The 21,855-nt window shown below is 40.7% G+C and overlaps 1 protein-coding gene across 3 annotated transcripts in view; it reads left to right on the forward strand.

Moving 5' to 3' along the window:
• LOC148899462 (tetratricopeptide repeat protein 28-like) overlaps positions 1 to 21,855 on the forward strand; it is a 234,124-nt gene that overhangs the window by 60,652 nt on the left and 151,617 nt on the right. Inside the window, exon 1 of one of the 3 annotated variants that reach the window (XM_088994708.1) lies at positions 9,579 to 10,109. The exons of the other annotated variants lie outside the window; for them this stretch is intronic. Within the exon in view, the coding sequence (XP_088850834.1) occupies positions 10,083 to 10,109 (27 nt within the window). The 5' untranslated portion in view covers positions 9,579 to 10,082. Of the gene's footprint in view, positions 1 to 9,578; positions 10,110 to 21,855 lie in introns of those variants that run through there. 3 annotated transcript variants of the gene reach the window in all.

Raw genomic sequence — 21,855 nt, forward strand, 5'->3', positions numbered from 1 at the left:
AAGTCAACCTGCTGACACATGCGAGCAAGGCCCTCTATTGAGCATTCCGTGTGAGAGAGGACAACTCATTTTTGGTGGGTGCTGCTTTCTTGGAATTGTGCACTGCTTTTTTCAGCCCACGTTTCAGATGTTGAGTTGAATGAGTTTCTGTGTTATAGGGCTAATTTAGGTGATTAAAACCTGTTTTACCAAGATAGATTAATATAAGTCCCACTTTAACCCCTTTGATCTAAACTCTCAGTGATTTAGAGTGGACCGGCCTAATCCGCTCACCGCAGTGACTAGAAACTACTGTAACCTGATGGAGCAGCGGGTGCCACGCTACAATGCACACTGTACTCATTACGCACGCCATTTCTTTACTTTCTCACAGTGGGAAAAGATGGAGTCATTACAAAGTCTTTTTGTGCATAACTTTTCTTCCTCAACATCAAAAGGGTTCATTTACATTTGATACGCTTGCACAGGGTTGGATCAGTAAGAGCAGTGAGAGCTGTCACTGGCATAATAAGCCTGGAGCATTAACGTATAATAGGCTGATCTCCGCATAGGAATGTTCTGTCGAAGCAAAATCTAAAGCACTAAGTTTGGCTCCATCTTTAACAATTATCTTAACAAAAGCATAGGCCATAGAAGGTTTAGTGGAGTTAAATATTTGTGCAATAATTATCTTCCAGAGACATCATCAGTCGTACGTTCCAGCCTTTAATGTGCTTATTATGATTATCAGGATGTGGCATGTGTGACTTGAATGAGAATATGAAAGTATGTGTGGGTGTATAACACTGACACACGACTTGCGAGAGGAGAAAACAAAACAAAACAAACAAAAAAAACATTTATCGAAGTGTTTTTAAAGTGCGAATTTGTGTATTTATATTTGACTCATTTGCATTGAACTGGCACAAGCATATTTGAATACAATGTCCGGTTGCATTTCTATTGTTTTGCGTGCAAAGTGGGAAGGACCACACAAGTTATCAGGGTCACGGATTCCAGTTTGTGACAGCATTGTTACCATCGGATATGTCAAACCTCAGCGTCTATTAAATTGTCTGCCAGATTCTAGTAATATGCTGCAATTTTGTCCAAGACTTATTATTTATTTTCACATCTCACAAAAGATTGCGTAACCTCAGGGAATAAGTGAGCATGTTTTCATTAGTGCAATTGAAAATTTAGTGAATATGACTAAGAGAATGAAGAGAAATAACATTTTGTGTTCATCACTCTTTCCGAGAAATTATTTGATTAAACATTGTTTGAAACTGAACTTGAAACTTGAGACTTTTACAGACTTTAAGACAAAGAAAGACTCTATAAAGATATTTGAATTGAAATGGACATAGCTTCAAAAAGTTGTTTTATTCTTCTACCTTGTTGAAACAGGACATTATTAAAGGAAAATTTCAATGCAAGGCATAGCCCTGTCTTGTGACATACTCAACGATTAGTCATGAGGCATCTGGGACGTGGCACTCACAAAGACAATTTTGTGTACAATTTTAAAAAAGTGATTTGAACAAAAGGGGAAAAATATTTTGAAGTATACTGAACATTTCGTCTTGTGCTACAATTGCTAACTGCATTGCTAGTAGCTTATTAGCATGGTGCCATTAAACACATTTTTTCCCTCAAGCTCTCATTATTTTATAATGCTTCCGTCAACATGACTTTGACAGCTGCCTGTCCCGCCTTCCGGGCGGACCTACAACGATGGACTGAATCTAGATGGAAGTATGCAATGATTGGACCTGGTTTGAGGGTGGACAGACGATAGTGTGATATCTCATATCTTGAGAACGTCACACGCAATATGACCAAGACTGTTAAATGCCTCATTTTCATATCTTGTCATTTATATTTGGGGTAATGTTAGAACGTATCTCAAAAACGCCAGTCCAAACTAGTCAGATATTTTCCTGCTTGAGTGATCAACTACAGCGAGACCTTGGCTTATGAACTTAATTGATTCCCAGACAGAGTGTGTAAGGCGAAAAGTGTGTATCCCAAAAATTAATTTCCCATCAGAAACCATTAAAATGAGAATAATCATTTCCCAGGTCTCCATAAAATATAATTTTCAACTAAATAAGCCTTAAAACTCGACACAACATACCTTATTCTATGTATAATAAATGTGCTATTGTATTGTAATGAAATAAATGCAATGCACTTTGTGACGGTCGTTGATGGCTCTTAATTGACACCTGTTGCTTTCTGACTTGTAAGATCTTAAGAAACTGAGGCATCACATTATCATTCATCATGTTGATGATTCTCATAGCCACAGTCTTTTCTAGATGGAACTGTTCAATAAAAGCCTGCACATCAACTCCTGAATGGCCTGCTTCTGCTTGTCCTCTTGAAGGCAAATCAAATCCTCTGCGTTGAGGACCTCATTGTGGTCAGCAACAACTCATCCATGTCATCTATCTACTTTGAGTCCCGTAGGGGCTGGCAGAGATTTTATTACAACAAAAGGCGCGAATCCGATGATTCCACGGACGTGGAATAAAACGCGACAAAAGAAGGCGGGCGGTGCGATCCGTTCAGCCTGTCAAGCCAAGCAAAATAAAATGGCACACTCGCGATCCCGGAAAGCAACAAAGTTATGCGATCGCACCTCAGGCAAAGCAAACTCTTGGACTTGCCAGCACAAGACACAGCGAGGCGCGAGGCCTCGTAATCATGTAACTGGTGAGGTGACAGCGACTCGTTGAAATGTCCCAGTCTCGGTGATTAGGGGATCAACACGCGCACCACGCACACTCGTGATCCCGGAAAGCAACAAACTTACACGATTGCGGCTAACAATCACCTATGGCAAAGCAAACTCTTGGACTTGCCACCACAAGACACAGCGAGGAACGAGGCGTCATAATCATGTCACTGGTGGGGTGACAGTGAATCGTTGAAATGAAATGAAATTGAAGTGTCTTCTTCGGCCGGCTGAGGTCGCGAGCAGCGGCCCCACGGCAGCTGTTAACTGGCACGTGACAATTTCAGGTGTCATTAGTCACGTGAAAGCATCAATTAAATAACGCCTTTGTGTGAAGCTTTTAGGCGAAGGATGGACGGTACCGGGCTCTTTATTTGTATAATGGTCGTAGAAAGTTACTCTCAGGGAAGTGACACACAGCGTGAGAGATGTGTCAGGCTGAGATTCACATGACAGCCGCGGTGTGCACATGTGACGCCACAAATGCACACCTTGTTCATGTTTCTCAATGATCTCCTTCTTCTCCTCGACGGTGATTTTGTTTTGTGTCTTCTTCGGCTGAACACGAGCCTGTGGTGCCACCACAGTGTGGTGTTTTTTTTCGATCCCACAATAGTAATACCATCTGCAAAAAGCTCCTCGGATGAGATCGACGTGTGAATTCAGAGTGAGGGGGTGTGGAAAGTTGCGCCGGCTGGAGCGCTGTTTGGTCGTGTGCTTCCGCCAAAAATCCGAAGATCTCTCCGCCAGATCCGAAGATCACTCCACCAGCCGTGGTAGGTGTGTATCGCGAAAAGTAGTGCGTATTCCAAGGTGTAATTTTCATAAATTTGACGTTCGTAAACCGAAAAGTTCGTAAGGTAAGGTGTTCGTAAGCCGAGGTCTCACTGTATTTTGCCTTCACCGTGTGCCTCAAGTCTGCTTCCCAGTTGAATCATCTGTCCCTATGGACAGGACTCAAAAACAAATAAGATTTCAAATGGTTTTCAGGTCCGCTATCATTCGCCTCTGCTCGAGGGCATGTTGAGTGGTCAGTACATTTGACCTTCTCAAAGCAGGGCTCTCGAATATCTCAGCCCAACCATCGTTATTAGAGGACATGGATCTTAAAGCGCAATTGCAGTGACACAAACCCAACTGGGAAAAAAATACTACAGAGCACATAGGTGTGTGTGTGTGTGTGTGTGTGTGTGTGTGTGTGTGTGTGTGTGTGTGTGTGTGTGTGTGTGTGTGTGTGTGTGTGCGTGTGTGTGTGTGTGTGTGTGTGTGTGTGTGTGTGTGTGTGTGTGTGTGTGTGTGTGTGTGTGTGTGTGTGTGCGTGCGTGTGTGTATGCGCGTGCGTGTGCACAGCTCTGCAGGTATAGGACCCAGTGACACTGAGATATGCGCAGGCTCATTAATTAGAGGGTCTCACTATCCCCCTTAGGCTTCAAGCACTTAATCAGCATCAGCCTCCGAGACTCAGTGTCACGCACTCCCACCCTGTCCAAATTCAGACATGGCATCACTAAAATTAAAGTGCTGTAAAATAAGTGAATGGATGCGGATGCTGGTTATTTGTTTCAGTGATGTACAACACAACAGAGAATGTGGGTGTCATCGCTGGTGATCACTGATAATTTTTACGTTGTAACACCTTTCCAAACAGATTTATCCATCTGTCACATTTCACAGTGGCACAGAAGCAATCTGTCAACTATTGTAAATACATTCCACTAATTCATTAATTTTAAAAGGGCATGTCTTCAGCACTTAATTTTTATGGGGTTTTCTTCATTTGGTGTTATGTCCACAATTAAAATGTTGAAGCCAACTGAGAGTAGAGGACATGCTTAAATGTGAGACATTTTTGTGTTTTTTTCACATTTTTTGTACTCTTGGCACATATTGCTTTGCTTTGAAATATTGACTGCTATAATTAAAAGGCTGCTCTTTATAATAAAAGACAATGGGGATGGGGGCCATAGATGGAACAGGGAAATTCTTCAGTGTTGCAACTTGAGAGTCAGAGTCTGGATGGAAATCGATTTCCGCTACATTTAAACAATGACGAGAGCTTTTTGGACTACTTTTCATCTCATCTCAGAGTTGTGTATGAATAACATTTTGTTTTCGCCTGCCCCTCATCAGTACCAACTGAATTTTGCATGTTTTACATCTTGTTGGCAATTTGTATGCAAGCAGATGCAGACGCACAACACATGCTGGCAAATAAGCTGCTGCATAAGCTGGTGAGAACTGGTGGATGGTTTTGATACCACAATTCAAGAACAAAGCTCTCTGTCTATTTGTTTACTGTTTACTGATGCTTGTCATTGTGTTTGTGCCCAATTAGAAAAGGCTAACTGCTGCTGCAGTCAGCCTTTTTTAATTTGTTATTTTGCTATACAAGCATTCACTATGTGTCAGCCATGTTAAAGTTTCACAAATCAGCAAAGTAAAGATAAATCCTGCAATTCGTGCTCAACTCATCTCAATGTATTTTGCTGATGTTTGAACCATCCATCCATGCATTTTCCAGACCGCTTTATCCTCATTAGGGTAACAGGGGGTGCCGGAGCCTATCCCAGCCATCTTCGGGCACGAGGCGGGGGCCACCCTGAATTGGTTGCCAGCCAAATCAAAGGGCACATAGAGACAAACAACCATCCACTCTCACAATCACACCTGGGAACAATTTGGAGTGTTTAATCAGCCTGCCATGCATGTTTTTGGAATGTGGGAGGAAACCAGAGGACCCGGAGACTTTCTGATTCTGATTCAAAATTATGATTTTTCTTTTTACTGTTTTATTCAACAAGTAGTTATAGTTGGTCACCAATATTTTTGGATCGTCAAATCTTGTTGTTCGGTGGCGTGTCAGGGATATACAGCATTGTACTCACATAGACACACACACACACACACACCCTCATGCACGGACAGCGTGATGAAATAATAAAAAAGTTGGACAATATCACTGCGGTTTTTGGGACAGAGCGGTTTGCAGTACAGCCAGCTTCCTTTGCCGGCTGGGACCGATACAAAAAAAGGAGCATGCTTGGAGAATGGGGAGCGAGGATGTTGATGTATCTCGAGATTGAATTGATTTGTTTACGGCTGTGAAACCAAATAGCATTTAGCAGCCAACACAAGCAGTGGACACCAGATTGACCAGGGATTTTCAGACTTTTTTTTTCCTGTGGGAGGAGCGTGTCCTCTTCTCTGCTCAAAGCAAACCCATTGTTATTAGAGCTTTGCACAAACACACATGATAAATGCATTGTGTGTTTCTGTCAGTCATCATAAAAATGGGAGTCCATCCAACATTGGAGCAGCGAGAAGGTTCGTCGGTACTGATCTGGTTAGTGACAATTCCAGTGACATCCAATAACCTGCTTCTGTCTGTGTTAGTTTTGCTGCTTTGCCAGCGAAATGGGCATTTATCTTTAATAATGTATTGGACTTTGAATCACCACTCACAGAATGCCAGGCTGCAGAAAACAAACATTTTGTCATATCAGCATTGTTTGGACAAAAATGTAATTGTTGAGTGACAGTGATAAGTGACTGTATATGGGCAAGGCAAAAACTACTCAACTCATCACAAAGTTTGAGTGGAGTCAAACATTGGCCAATCGACTGGGCAGTAAAAATATAGCACACCAATGCGACTCATCTTGATGTATCCAACCTCAATCACAGTGCATTGTGGAAACATTTTTGAGGGTGCGCTTGGCATGACCCCCAAAAACAGCTCCAATCATTTTAGAGTGAAAAAAGAGGTCCTGGTTTCCCTCTGAAGCCTGGAGTCTGATTTCCTGTGTGCCTCTGATTGGAAAAGCAGAGGCATGCACAGGGAGCCACTTCTGGATGAAGATGCCAGATGACAGACTCCACAACGGGTGCACACAGAAGTGGCCTTTGATTGATCATCAAACACACACCTTTTATGAAAGCCTCTCATACCTGTTTTACAACATCGCTGTGTGCTTGAAAGAGAATATAAATGTTAACTTTGGGCGGCAGGGCTGGCTGAGCTGCAGTTCCAGCAGGCACCAGTAGAAAGACACCATTTATTCGCCATGTAAATATTATATTTATAATGGAGTGAAACTAATTGGAGATGGTGTTATATTAGCTGCCACTCGTTTCTCTGCTCTACTTGGGTGCCATCTGTAGGAGGTGGTGTCCAACTTTTGTTTGTGTTGTGGATTACCGAGTGCACAGCAGGGCTTCACCCATGTGTCCATATGTCAGAGCAGCCCCTCCTCCGGCTGGTCTTTTGTTATCTGAGTGACCCCGACACGCACCCTGTACCTCTGTGACCTTTCATATTGACCACACTCACAGCTCCATAGACTCCATTACCTAAACCAATTTAAATCACAACACTTATTGTTTAACCCCCCTGCGACGCTACCATTCCATATCGACCACTTGTTTAATTCGCCTCTCTGCTACATTGAGATAACACATTATGAATGAACTGTAATCCTGTTACACTATTAATTGTGTCACATATGCAGCAATGGAGTTCGGCTGCTGCCATAAACATGGTTCCAAATCAATAATTGCTTGGTTATTGCACATACTCTTGCCAAAATTATTATCCTTCTGAGCAAATTGTCATTTAGTGACAATTATACAAAGTCTGTTAAGTGTCAAATAGTTTCAGGTATTTTGGCATTCGTGATAACTCAAACCCAAATACAATTTTGGCAAGAGTATGTGCAGTAAGCCTTCAGGTAAAATATTACATTGTGCTCTACTTATGACAGCTGCTCTAAGCAGGAAAAACAAGGACATAAACAGGACTGTATTTGCTTCCAGAAAACCAAGGCCTCGGTATACTTTATGAAGACTTCGGTTTTTGTGGCAACAATTCATTGTACTGTTAAAAAACATGGGATAGTAGCCTCTGTGGACAAATGAAGTATGCTGCAAGTCACAGTAAATGCTGTGTGTGGTGTTATTGTCATCATGATGTTATCACAGTTAAAAAAAAAAACTTGTTACCCTTTTTATGTCTGCCAAACAGAATTACCTGTATTAAGCTAATGAGTGCAAATTAGTTTATAGCAGATATGTTTTGCTTAGTTCAGATCCATTAGATGTGTGCATTAATAATTTCATAGACCACAAAGGAGTGTGCTAAAGGTTTTTTTTTAATATTAATTTTACAACCTGTTGAATACAATCGATTCAGAGGATATGCTGAATTGATATTCAACTGTGAGGGGGAAGATAGCAATGAATTGACAAATCACTATTTTTATCCACCCTACTTTCCACGTAACACTGTCATTTCCGCTGTGGATAATACAGTTTACCCTTTTCTTCTAATATGAAAGCTGTGTATTCATAGTCTTGATTTAAAAGCAGAGTATACGTCTTCAATGAAATACAATTAATCTCAAAAGGAACACAAACAATACAATAAAAATTGTGTTCCATTGTACGTACTGTCTTCTAAAATCAGCAGTGTTTTAATCTGCCACAGATTTCCTAGCATTGCTGGACTCCCTCATAATTGTCTATTGCACTGTCCACATTCCAGTGCATGATGAAATTTAATTACAACAAAAAATCTTTTAACTCTGGACTATAAAGACTTGCCGGATCAAAACTCGTGAAAAGTTACCCATAATTTTAAGCAGCCTTACATTTACATTGTGATTTTCTGTGTGTGTGCATCCGCGTGTGTGTGCTTTTTATTGATCTGAAGCAGAGCACCCTTTCTGTTAATATATCTTCAGTTGACCTTCAAATGCCACACACCCGTGGAAAAAAAACACAATTTAAATTAACATAGGACCCATTTTACCTATTTTCTGCTTAAGAACTGGAAAAGTTCACACTATCAAATGCACAAGTATTTACTTAATCCCTTTCAATGTATTTTATGAGGTCTCAAAATGACGATGTATGTCATGGTTGGTTAATTTATACACATCTTTTAAACATGACTTTCAAAATACAATATTTGAAAAGCCCAAGCTGTATTTTAGTAATGGCAATGTGCAACATTATATTTCGTTTCATTGCTTTTTATTGTGTGTGTGTATTAATACAATTCAGTAAAATACATTTTTAACTGGTTGCCATCCGATCACAAGGCACACAGAGACGAACAGCAATTCGCTCTCACACTCAGACCTCAGGGCAATTTCGAGTGTTCAATCAGCCTGCCATGCATGTTTTTGGAATCTGGGTGGAAACCGGGGGACCCAGAAAAAAACCACAGGGGCCAGGGGAGATCATGCAAACTCCACACAGGGAGGCTGGAGTGGGATTCGAACTCATGACCTTTGTGCTGTGAAATCAGCTACCACTTGACAACCGGGTCTCAACCATTATTCATCAATTATCATAAAATATTACGAAACACCTTAAAAGAATGTCATGTTTTTGAGGTGTGGCTTTGAATGCCTCAATAGCCTTTGGCCTCCTTCAATTGCTTAAGGGTCGATGATTTGAAATCCACCTACTTGAATTATACACTTATTTACTGTTAGACGCTTTAATTGAGCAACCACAATAAAGTACTGTCGTTGAAAAATCACAATCAACTGCCATGAAACGCCAACCCACCCAGCCCACCTCTTGATTTGAAATCGGCGGCACTATGACCCAGCGGTTCCTGCCTCCCCAGTGAGTAAAGAGTGAAGGGAAGGAAGTCATCAGAAAGCTCCAGTCCAGTTTGTTGCTCTTGCGCGAATCAGTTGATCCTTCCAGCTCCTCACAAATTCCAGGGATTTTTTGGGGGGTCTTGTCCCCTCCTCTCTCCTGAAAATAATCTCCACTCCCCTTGTCCTGCTTGGACTCATTTTTTGTTACTGTTTCTCTTCGAGTACATCCGGGGAAAAGTGTTTCTTCGCCACTGGAAAAAAAGGAGAAAGAGAGAGAGATTGTGATGTACATTTCTGGATTCGAAAGGAGCATCTGGACGCACTCTGACGGCGTTTCCTACTTAGTGAAACGTTTTGTTCAAAAAAAGTTCAACCCGTATTTTCTAGGTTGGATCAGACGTAAAGGCAACGATCCCCGCTTACCTCGAGCCAAGGGAGTGGGTCAACAGCGGATAGCTGCTTTGGATTTACGCACACAAACCATCGCGCGCGCACGGTGACAACTGACCACAGTGACTTTGAATTCTTAACCGACTACATTTGGATTTAAAACGTGTATGAGCCCCATCAACCGCGCTGTCGAGCTGCACAAATATTGCCGCAAACTGAGCCTGGCACATCTCGTCAGGGTCGTCGCCCTTTGGAGAAGATGTGAAGTGGCAACAGCATGATTTGCGCCCTGGATTTTCCCCAATCTACATTCCATTCTCCAATAATATCTTAATGCTGGCCCATTTTGGTTTACAAATATGATGAAATGGCAGCCCCGGAAGAAGGTGAGTCCCCCCTCCTCACATTGTTTCGCCAATTATGGACATATGACTCCCAATTTGGAGAACGGAGACACAACGAAATCTATAAATGCTCAAGACTGGTGAACTTAAACTGCGACGTGGTTTAAATTCCTATTTAGGTTCACAAAATTTAACAGAGCTTTTCTACTTACTTTACAAAAAACATTTTCAATGAAGCATTTAACACACTGTCAACAGATGTGCAGTCAGTCTGCATGGCATTGTCATTACAGTACAGTTGCCTTTATGCTGAACCTTTGTAAAAAAAACTTTTTCATACCCTTTATTGACTGTTTTATCCGAATAGATTTTCATGTAGAGCGTGAAGCGTCAGATTACTTGCCACTTTTTTTTCCCCGTGACACAATTGAAAGAAAAAAATAAATAAATTGTAGCTAAATCCGTGTCAAGATAAAATGTTTTGTTGCGGCACACTTTCATAGCTCACGCTTCATGTTATCTACCAAAAAACAAAACAATCTCAAATCACCTGGAATTTATAAAAACGCAGGCACTGAAATCAAAGTTGACATTTTTGCCAGCAGGGGGCGCGTGTCTGACAAGTAGTGGAAGAAGTGCGTTTCACACAGAAATGTGATTTTTTTGGGGGGGAAATACAGTAACAGACAGAAAAAAACACTACGGTAGCAATCAATTTATTATAAGATATGCCCAGAAACGGTTTTTGAAAATTCTCCCCATGCCTGCTTCTTTTTTTACACTCAAGCAGCTGACAATGGCTGCAGCTGATGCTCTTTTGAGTACTCATGACTACTGCCAGATGCAGTGTAACTTTTACAACTGTGATGGATTATAGGTGATGATGGCTGACTCAATGTGTTTCAACTTAGTAGCCCATGCCCTCGAAAAATAAGCATGGTTGCTCGTCTCAAATAAAGAGTTATTAACGTGAATAAGCTCAAAAAAGAAAGATGAATCAAAATTAGTTGAGGTGGAGAATGTAGAATTAGATAAGAAGGAAATGAAAATGCATTTTGAGCATGTGCTAATGAAGTTTACCGCTGTACAGCATATGTGCCCAAATCATAATTGGGGTTTTTATTCAGGATAAAATGGCATTTCCTTATAAAGGAATTGTCTTGTGAGCAATGAGATTTCAACCTTCAAATATCACAGAAAAAAAAAAACAATAGCCTTCATATGCAAATTATTTTTTGAAAATGCGTGCCGAGCATAGACACCCAGCAACTAATCAAGAAGAAACATTGTTACATCACTGACTTGGTGTCATTATACCTGTTGGCGACATGTGGCACATTGTGTATTAATGACTTTGTGGCAGCTCATTCTTGAATATGACAAAGTAGAAAAATATTTACATGAATCTTTGGATTGGTTTTGGAGGAACATTAAGGGCTTTAGCATCTTGAAGTAGTCCGACCCACCGATACTGCACCCATTTTTGCCAATTGTTTAAAAAAGGTTTTGACAAAACGGTTAGTCAGATGTCACAACAACTGCTCACAAAATTATGCAATAAGACAATAAAAGAGCACGGCTGTGACTTTTACCTGGAATCAGCGTGATTTAAATATGCATGAAGTATGTTTTTGGCATGCATGTCATAGAACACACAAGATGCCCCGAGAGCGACCAAGATCTGTAATTTTTCAGATAGCCTATAAATCGTCTTCACAACAACATTCACAATGTCACGCTACATTGCAACAAAACCAAGAACAAAATGTTCTTTGACCGATATGAAAAATGGAAAACATTTGTTAAAATATCAACTTTAGTCTGCCTTATCACGGCAAAAACCGAATTGTCATGTCATTCCGTGGTTGTGCCACTAATTTACACTGACGCAATGACTCTAGAACAGATTCGCTAAGGCTGTAACATTCTTTCCTACGATAAATTTCTTCAGTATCCTGTGCCTCATCATGGTGCGTCACTCTTGGCCACCAAACAATGTGAACAAAATAGCAGCCTTTCAGAAATTCAGAATCCAAACTTCCATAATGTGTAAAATGTGGATATGTGGTGTGTTTGCTGGGCTGTGTACAAAATGCTTCAGGTTTCAGTGATATTTCTTGCTTGCACACATTATTTCTATTGTCACTTTTTGACTATCTGTGGGTCTGGCCCACCTCATGGATGGATCCGGAATTTGATTATGTGGGAGAGATGAGGCATGATTGAACTAACATGTTCTGAGAAGATGATTGAGCAATCTGTTTTTCAATTTCATTCATGCCATTTGGTTAATACCAGAAAAAAAATTTGTATGGTGGGGTTTGTCACGTCAATTGAGGCTCGAGGACAGGGCTCGAGTGACGAAGGAAAGCGGGGAGGTAGGATCCAAAATACACGGCGAGACAGATACTCATGAACAAAAGTCTTTACTGAGACACGCATGCAAAGATAACAGCAGGATGAGGTAAGTGATAGTGATCGATAAAGGCAGACCTGACGGCACGGTAGTAGCAAGGGTGGCTTTCAGAATACTCCGACGGAGACGGTAGTGTGGATCGGCTAATATAGTCAGAAGGCACAATCAAGGGAATGACAAACAGCTGTGGGAACCCAGGTGAGTGATGATGGGAGGGGCCGTCTCCAGGGAGCAGCGGATGAGGTGACAGGAGGGGCGGGGCGCGCCCAGGACGGCGACGAGATGTGACAGGGTGGAAGTTTGCGAACCAAGGCTGCAATATTTCGTTTCTGCTGCCTGCCCTGCATGAATCAATACTTTCTGAATGAAGAGCTTTTTGATTGGCTTATCATCCAGATTTAAGTACAGCTTGTGAAGGCTGCTAACACTTTATATAGCCTACAAAACATTTATATTTTGTGTGCAAGTGCTAAGTAATGCTACTTTGTTGCAATAGTGCTGCAGACGGCGCTGGGAGCCTATTAAGGATTCTAGAAAGGTAAGTCAGTGAGGCAGGGAGAGTGGGTGGTGGGGGTAAAAGTACCCTCAAATCAATTAGAGGTGCTGATAGAATCTCCCCAGGTCACATTTTGACTGGAAAAGTGTTGAAGGTGCAGGTTACAAACACAACATATCTATTTGATCACATGATGAAACGTGAGCCACTAATGTGACAGACCTTTGTGCTTGGCTCTTAATTGGCTCTTTGTGCGGGAATCCTGCTGATACATTGGTTAGCGGTTACCCACAAGTATTTTTTTGTGTGAGCAGAACTTTGCTGACCAAAGTTTGACCAGACCTATTCAGCTGTATGGTTTTGTATGAAATTTGTTATTGTGTAATTCTGTTCCCTTTTTCATGTTACTTAGCAATGTTTTTGTTTTGTTTTTGTCAACACCTTTATGTTTTGTATAGATTGCCATATTTTGTTGTAAATTCTGGGGGACATGCATTTCTATTTTGCTTCTGGGATATTTGCAAATCACCGTTTCATGAACAGGAAAGGTGTGATGTGACCAAGTCAAATGGAAGTTTGCTCTTTTTTTAGTTACCAGATACCAGAAGTGTCATGGTTTCTACTCTGGTGATATAAGACCTCCTCACCTGTGTATGACAGCATGCCACACACATGTTTCTGAGGTCAGATGGTCTGCAAGATCACCAACTTGATCCTGAATTTTTTATGGGTGAGGTGGCCAGTTCAAAAAAGAGGATGGCCTTTCCCTGAGTAGAAAACAGAGATGGCATTTCACTCTGTGCTGTCCCAAATGCCAGTGGCACCAAATCATTTTGGAAATACAAGATACAACAGTAAATGAACAAGTAACAAGAAGTGCTGGAAGAGAGTAGTTCAAAAGTGTCAGCAGAAGTCTTTTAAGGCTGAGACAAAGTTGTGCTATTTACTAAGAGGATTTTTATACGGATTGAAATGGCGTTATGAAGAGTATGGTTACCTCACTCACATCTGGTATGTTGCTGCGTTGACAAAAAACGTCTTTCTTTCGATTTTATCTAAATAGTAGTACAGCCGCAGTTTGTGTTTTTGTTTGCAGAGTTTACCCGAAAGCGCAAATTATTGGACTCCATGGTAACAGTGCTTTTTCTTGACCAACAAATGCATATATTACACAAGCTGTAAAAGCCAAATGTCAAGGTAACCTAATCAGTTCCTTTCAAGCAACTACTGCACTCTAATGAATTATACACTCCTGCACAATTAAAGCTTAGAATAGACGATATACTTTTACTCCGCAAAACGTATGCATCCCTTTTAATAGCTGACTATCCGGAACAACAATGGAAGTGGTGCAGAGAAAACAGACTCAAAAGGAAATCCTGAGTGTGTAGCTCGTACAGAGACAGACTGTGCAGAATTACGTTGTCGGATTGCAGTGTCAGAATTTTGATGATGATGAAATGTCTATTGCATATACAGTATAGACACAGTATATATATATATATATATATATATATATATATATATATATATATATATATATATATATATATATATATATATATATATATATATATATATATATATATCACATGGAACAAGAAGGTTAATGCAGTTAGTAAAGACAAAGACACATAATTGTTGCCCAGCTGTAGACAAGCAATTTCAGGTATAGCAAAGTGGGTTGAATTGTAGGCTATGGAAAAGATACATATCCAAGATCTGAATTGGGAGTGTACAAGGGAGGGGATGGGAGTAATGCAACAGGTATGACAAATGATATGGACTGATAGCACCTGATATTTTATGTATTTATTTTTTTACAATGCAAAGTATTTTATGGCTTAGCATGTCAAGAGGAATTGGATGTGGATTCATGGCCACCTCTCGTGGCTCTGGGGGAGGTGTAGGGGCCTGAAGTGGTGTCGCGTTGGTGACCACACCAGGTAAGCAAGAAGGAACTGCAACTCAGCATTTCATCTGAAATATTGGTGCCCAACTAGTGGTACTGTTCATCCCGAATCCATTTCTCCCATTGGGAAACGTGGACTATGATGGATGACAGTGGGAAGCGCTACCTCATGTACGAGGCAAAAGCACCTTATTTTGCAGTACACACAAAATGCAGGGTTCTGCCGGGTGAGGTATTCTTGAGAGATCAGTGTCAAAATACCACAGCCGAAACAATAGATATAATTGTGCCTGGTCCAGCCTGATCTCATTAATCCTCATTCTTTGGAACTGTATCTCACACAATGTGTGCAGAAATGGATTTTTGGATTGGGAGGAGTAAATGCGAAAATTGATTTTACATGTGCAACAGTGTAATTGCACGCGCCCTTCCAAGCTTGAGAGCACACATTTCTGATTTACCACAGTATTCTTTTACCCTCCAGTGCCCCTATCAGAGCAAATCAACCTATATTTGAGTCTATGGAGGTCACTGTTCCACGGGTGTGGTCAGCTGCTCAAGAGGAGCCTGCTTCTGAGAGCATCCATGGGGAATAAAAACAAGATCGACTTGATGGACCACATCAATAGGAAACCATTTCTTTGGTCTCTGAGGTGGAACTGACTTCTACTTGATTCTTTTCCCTGGTTAAGCTCTTGTGGTGTGAAATCAACATTGCACATACTCTTGCGAGTCAGAGTTCCATATAGCAACAGGCCTTGTAATTTATTCGGAAAAAAAGGGCTGTCAACGGCACTTGAAATGTATCCTTTAACCGTACATCCCGAAAACACACTTACTTTTCCCTGTTTCACAGCATTTATCTGTATAGAACTGCCAAAGCCACAGTCCTACATTCTTGTTTCACTCCGACTGGAATTGGTCCAGTTGGCGGGGTAGAGCATCGGCTCAGTCCTTAGTGGCTTAGTTCCTGCAGCTGTCTCCAAGTGATGTTGTGTTGAATGTTGTGATCGACTGCAAGATTTTTGGTTTGGATTGAGATGTGAAAAGCACCGCTAATACCACCCTGCCACCAACTGACGCCTGCTAATTCCATCACTTCTTTTGTTAGAGAAATGATTCATAAGGCCTTTTTTGAATGCTTAATTGTGTACGAGTTTGACCCTGGCAAACGCTTGAGCCACACCTTTATAGTCTAAGATGGCAACAGTGTGTTTAACAGCTAGCTGATGATTGTTAAGTTAACAGTCACACATTCTGGGCTTGCTGGTTATGTCTTCAAAGGTCATAGAAATAGCTGAGCCTGCAGCAAATTGTTTTATTTCCCAGTGCCCACCCCAGTTGATCTGGAGCAGCCTTCCCTTAATTGTCATGCCAGAGTTGCTAAATTTGCTTTTTTGTTTTCAACTCCTTGCTATAAAATCCTTCTGAAGAAAAAAAAAGAAATCTTCTGCATATGTTGCTCATTTCTGTCTTTTTTTAAGCATTTGCACATTCAAATTTGAATTCATGCTATTTCATGCTATTGTTTAATATAATACCGGTGTTAATGACTGGGCGGCAGTTAGGGTGTCTACCTCGCAGTGTAAAGTTCCAAGGTTCGATTCCGGCTCTCGCCTCCCTGTGTGTAGTTTGCATGTTCTCCCGGTGATTGGGTGGGTTTTCTTCAGCGACTTCCTCACACATTCCAAAAACACGCATGACAGGTTAATGGAAAGCACTAAATCGTTCCTAGGTGTGTGTGAGCATGGATGGCTTTTCGTCTCTGTGTACCTTGCCATTGGCTGACAACCGTTTCAGGGTGTCCCTTACCTACTGCCTGGAGGCAGCTGGGATAGGCTGCAGCACACTCCGTGACCCACATGGGAATAAAGCATATCAGAAATGTTTATTACTGCGAATATATAAGGGCCAAGAGTCCTTCCGTATTCTCAGTGGGTCTGTCTCCAATGGGAGATTCATGATACCATTTCTCTTAACAAGGCAGACGGAATGACTGTGACTGATAAGCAGGCTGAGATCGATTCAGAAACGAGCACCGGAGAGCCTCTCCCATGCTTCACAATATCAAAGTCAAAGTCAGCTTTACAAATAATTTCAGATCTCTTCTAAAGACATAGCACCACACTTTTAGTTGCAGCCAATAGTAATCTTTAGTGGACTCATCTCTTCCACATATGGTTTATGGTGGTGTGTTAATGGCTGACTGACACCGAAATGCACAGTGACAGTCATGGTAATGTGTAAAACGCTTGACTACCTATTTGATCTATCCCCCCCAAAACAAACAAACAAACAAACAAACAAACAAACAAACAAACAAACACACAGAACAACAAAAACCCCCATAAAGAAACAAAAAAAACAAGTTGATGCTCAACACAGAGGCATGCTGCAGTGGTCGCTGGAGGAGCTCTCTTCTTTGAAAACGAAAACCTTTTGATGCTGTTCCAACCTCATAAGTAGTCACCAAACTATGAATATACTCACGCGTTATACAACCCCAGGATACCACACATTTCGGAAGCATACATTTGGGGATGTGATTTGAACCATAAGTCCTAATTGAACCCTCCCAGCTTCTGCTCTGCATTTAGCTGCAACATGGAGGCAAATGTAAAAAAAGATGATCATCTGAAAAAATGTACACCGGTGTTCTTGTCTTGCTTTTTCAGTGTGCCGTAAAATGTACTTCTTTTTTTGTTTGTCTTTAAAATGATTGCCTTGACAAGTGAGCGATATCTTGGTGTATGCGATCGACTCCAATGTTTTCATCCATCTTACATGCTGAAATGCTTTCTATATTGAATTCTGAGATTTCCCTCCTTCACGCTTCTTGGATTTTATTCTTGCAAGTTGAGGTCGTAGACAACATAAAACATTAAAGCCCATATTGTTCAGCAATTTGGATAGTGCGTAAATTACCACTGCGAAATCTGACTATTTTACACCAGGTTTAATGGTGGCACGTAACACGAAAGTAATGCTTTTACTGCCATGTGATTTTTGTTGCCTTTGCCATCTGTCTACGAGATGAAGTCATGCTGAACAGAATGTTCCCTGGTGGTCTGTCTTCTGCAGGTAAACATGGTTTGTTCTCAGATCAGCTGCTTCAATGGAGGTGTTAAAGAAAAACAATACATACTCACTCTGCGGATCAAAATGTCATAATTTTGCACACAGTAGTCAAATAAATGTTCTCCTAATTTATATTTGGGAGCATGTTTTTTGACCTTCCTTTTCATTTTACCATTGCCAATGTTGTCCCTGTTGCGAAAAAGGCTGCCTTTGTTGCTGCCACCGTGGGGGGTATTTTATCTTTGCTAATTTGTGTGCAGGATTATCCCAAGGCTACAAATTTCCAATCAACCTTTTGTCGGAGGGCGAGCACAGGCCAAGGAACATGCTATTAAAATTAAGTGAGGAACTTCCCACCTTTTGAAATACAGTATTGCGCAGATATTAAACATGTCCCATTCGTGGATAATCAACTGTTTTGCAGCACCATTTGTATATTCATGCCTCTATTTATTTATTCACCGAATACAACAAAGGGCAGTTTCCTTTTTTTTCTGTCCGGGCTCGTCATGTACACATAAATTTTTGTTTTAAAAATTAATAAATGGTGCAGGACAAACAAACACATCTTCAAATAAGCTTTAAAAAATAGTCAGGGAACCTGTATGAAAGAGGCATATTGTATTTTTAGTCTTTGAGTTGACTGAGATTTAATGTAATTTTGTCTTATTTATTTATTTATTTATTTATTTATTTATTTATTTATTTATTTATGTATTTATTTATTTATGTATTTATTTATTTATCCATCCATCCATCCAAGTTACTGTATGCTTTGAGACAGGAGGAACATCGCTCAGTTGAAAGTCCTGATTTTGTGGTTGTGCAGACAACCGTGACTGTAATATTCGTAGCTTTATTAACGGACACCTGGATCTTTCTGTTGAGGCCTTAAAATTGAAAAGTGAATTCAGAAGATGCTTATTTTAAGTTATGTCACCTTTTCTGTCGACCATCCCACAATTCCATCTTCATTCCAATGCTGTGCTGCAGCTATACAAATGCTAGGAAAGCAGCGCCAGAGGCCTCTCAGGTGGATGAAGCAGGATTGGTGATTCCACTGAAGCAAATATGCTGCATAGGGGCACCCCTGGGACCTGGGTTGGCTGCCACACCACTCACAGTGAGACAGCAGCGGATGATTGATACAAATACACAAACTGTATGCAATAGTCAGTTTTTATAAACTATATACTTTCATTTTCAGTTATTAGTTACATGGACAATACATATACATGTGACACAGATTTGTCGGTCTTGACGACTGCATGACAATGATCCCCTGGCCCCTTTTCTCTCGCCTCTATCTTCATGTAGATAGACTGTTTTTCTCTTTTCTCCCCCGGCTATATTTGTGTGCTAGGCTGTAAAGAAAGTCACCGGGAATGGTGCACTTAGTTGTCCTCTTGGGAAATAATTACAAACAACATATGGAAAAAGTTTGACCTTTGATCTCTTATTTAATGTGATGACCTCCATTTTTTCACATTAGCCCTTGCTGCAATGCTTCATTGTCCTAATCTGAGTGCCTGTTTAAGTACTTTCGTGTTTAGGAAATTAGTGCCAAATGATCTCGTTTGAGTTCCCATCTCCCCTTGCCATTTGCGATGTTAAGTCCCAGAGGGGTTTTTGGGAAGATCTGATCTGTTGTTTGTTGAGAGGTGGAGGAATTATGAAACCCGATTAGAATATGGCTTGGCTCAAGATTTTTTCCCCCTTCTTTTTCATTTCATTTATCTATGTGTAATCAAATTATAGATGGTGATTTTGCTGTTACCATCAAAGGGAAATGTAACTGGTCCCTTGAGAGGGAGGGGGTTGCCGTGAGATGTGATACTCCTCCCAGCTGCCCACACACCTCCTCCTCTACACACTGGTCTCGTCTTCTCCAAGTGATGTTCAGCGTTTGACAGATGTCTGTGCAATCGAAAAGCTTTGTCTGTAACATTCTGCACTGTCTGAAATAGATCTAGAGCGACACAGTCCATTTCGATCATCAAGGTGAATTCGAGACTAATGTACATAGGACTCATCAGTATCAGAATCATCTTTAAATTGTATTTTGGGTGTAGCTCTTTCTCTTGTTTCTATTTATAATTGTATTTTATTTATTGTATTCTATTTGTGACTGTATTTTATTTATTATAGTACCTATGCTCGTCTGTGACTGTAGTGTCCTTGAGAGCTTTAAAGGCGCTTAATAGTAAATCTATTTATTATTATTATTATTATTATTGGCTAAGTATGTAGAACACACAAAGAATTTGTCTCCGGTAGAAGACGCTGCACTAGTATCATAAACAAAGACATGGTAAATAAGTATGGAAGGGCATAATTAGCTGATGGGTATCCTTTGTAGTGCGAAAGGTACAAAACAGCACTTTCAGCTATGCTTCCCCCCACAGCTTGCTTACAATTACACCTTACCTACACAGCTTGCCTCAGCTTTGCTTGTTGTTAACTTCTTTCCTTTGACTCAGGCCACAATCACACTGCAGGGTGTGATGCCCAAAAGACAACCAAGCCACGTTATTGCCACCCGTAAGAAATGAACAGCTGAATAAATTAATTCCATCACCACAAATGTCCATTTCATGCTTCATGATTCAAGTGGGATTGAATTAAAGCTAAATACAAAGACAGTGCTGTATTTTAGATTCATGAACAATTATTGCAAGGAGTCTTCCCCCCAAGTGCTTAAACGGCCCACATCAGTCTTTTGATGCTGCATAGGTCATAGGGATGAGTGTCCGTATTGCAGATGGATTGCAAACATTAATGATTTATATCCGCATCCAAAAGAGTGAATTGAAAATTTGGGAATTGTACTGTTCAAATTACAAGACCAAATCACATATGTGTCACATATTGGCAAAAAAATACAAAATACAAAATTAATATTCAGCTGCAGTGTGAACATGGCCAAAATTAGGCACCACAAGATCCCATTTCCAGTACGTGGGCAGGCTGGTTTCCAACCGCACTAAACTGATAGCAAAACGGATGACATAAACTGGAAACCAGAGCTTTGCAACTTTTATTGAGCCAAGCCACACATTTATGCAAGAATCTGCAAAATCTCTACTGGACACTTAAATGTCAAAACACTGATTAATAAAATAACAATGATCTCATCTCAATCCACTCCCAAAATGCCTTTTTCAGTATACTGTTCGAATGGCAAAAGGTGGGTACAGAAAAGCACTTAGCTGTTCTGCATATCACTATATGTAGCTACATTTGATAGACTAGATTACTGACAACATTAGAATGAAAATCTAAATCTCAGAAACAGAGGTGCTTTTTACACAACTTCATTGTGCTTGTTCACAGGCAACAGTTCACGTGCCAAATTGAACATGAATTGCATTACACTTTTCTTAAAAAGAGGAATGTTGGGGGTTCTGTCATCAAATATTTTATCAGATCTCTGGCAATGGACTGAGAAAGGATTTCAGCTGCATGTGGACCTCAGACTTAATTATCACCAGATGGCAGAGGACCTCTCATATTAATTTCTGTCGTCCTTCCTCCCACAGCTTTTGGCCTGTCTGCTTCCTCCAGCTCGGTTGTCTTGCTTTCAAAGCTTTCCAAGTGTTGACAACTTTTTTGGGCTGACAGCATCTTTTCTTTGTGCATGTAGAACATCAGTGTGGCTCATGCATGGCCAACTGATTGGAAAGATCAATCGCTGGCCTTGAGCTCCATCCGCCAGAAGAGAACTTAAAGGCCAAAAAAAATGCAATTTAAGCACATTTTTCTCCTCAGAGATGACACCCATATTAGTGTCATATCTTTTTTATGTTCTTGCTGTCTAAATTCAAACACAGCACCGTCCCTCATCTACCTCCGCGTATCGTTTGTGCTCCATCTTTATGCTGGTGTC

This window comes from Hippocampus bargibanti, linkage group LG04 (assembly GCF_051943395.1).
Source record: "Hippocampus bargibanti isolate YZ-2025 linkage group LG04, ASM5194339v1, whole genome shotgun sequence".
NCBI classification, from domain to species: Eukaryota; Metazoa; Chordata; class Actinopteri; order Syngnathiformes; family Syngnathidae; genus Hippocampus; species Hippocampus bargibanti.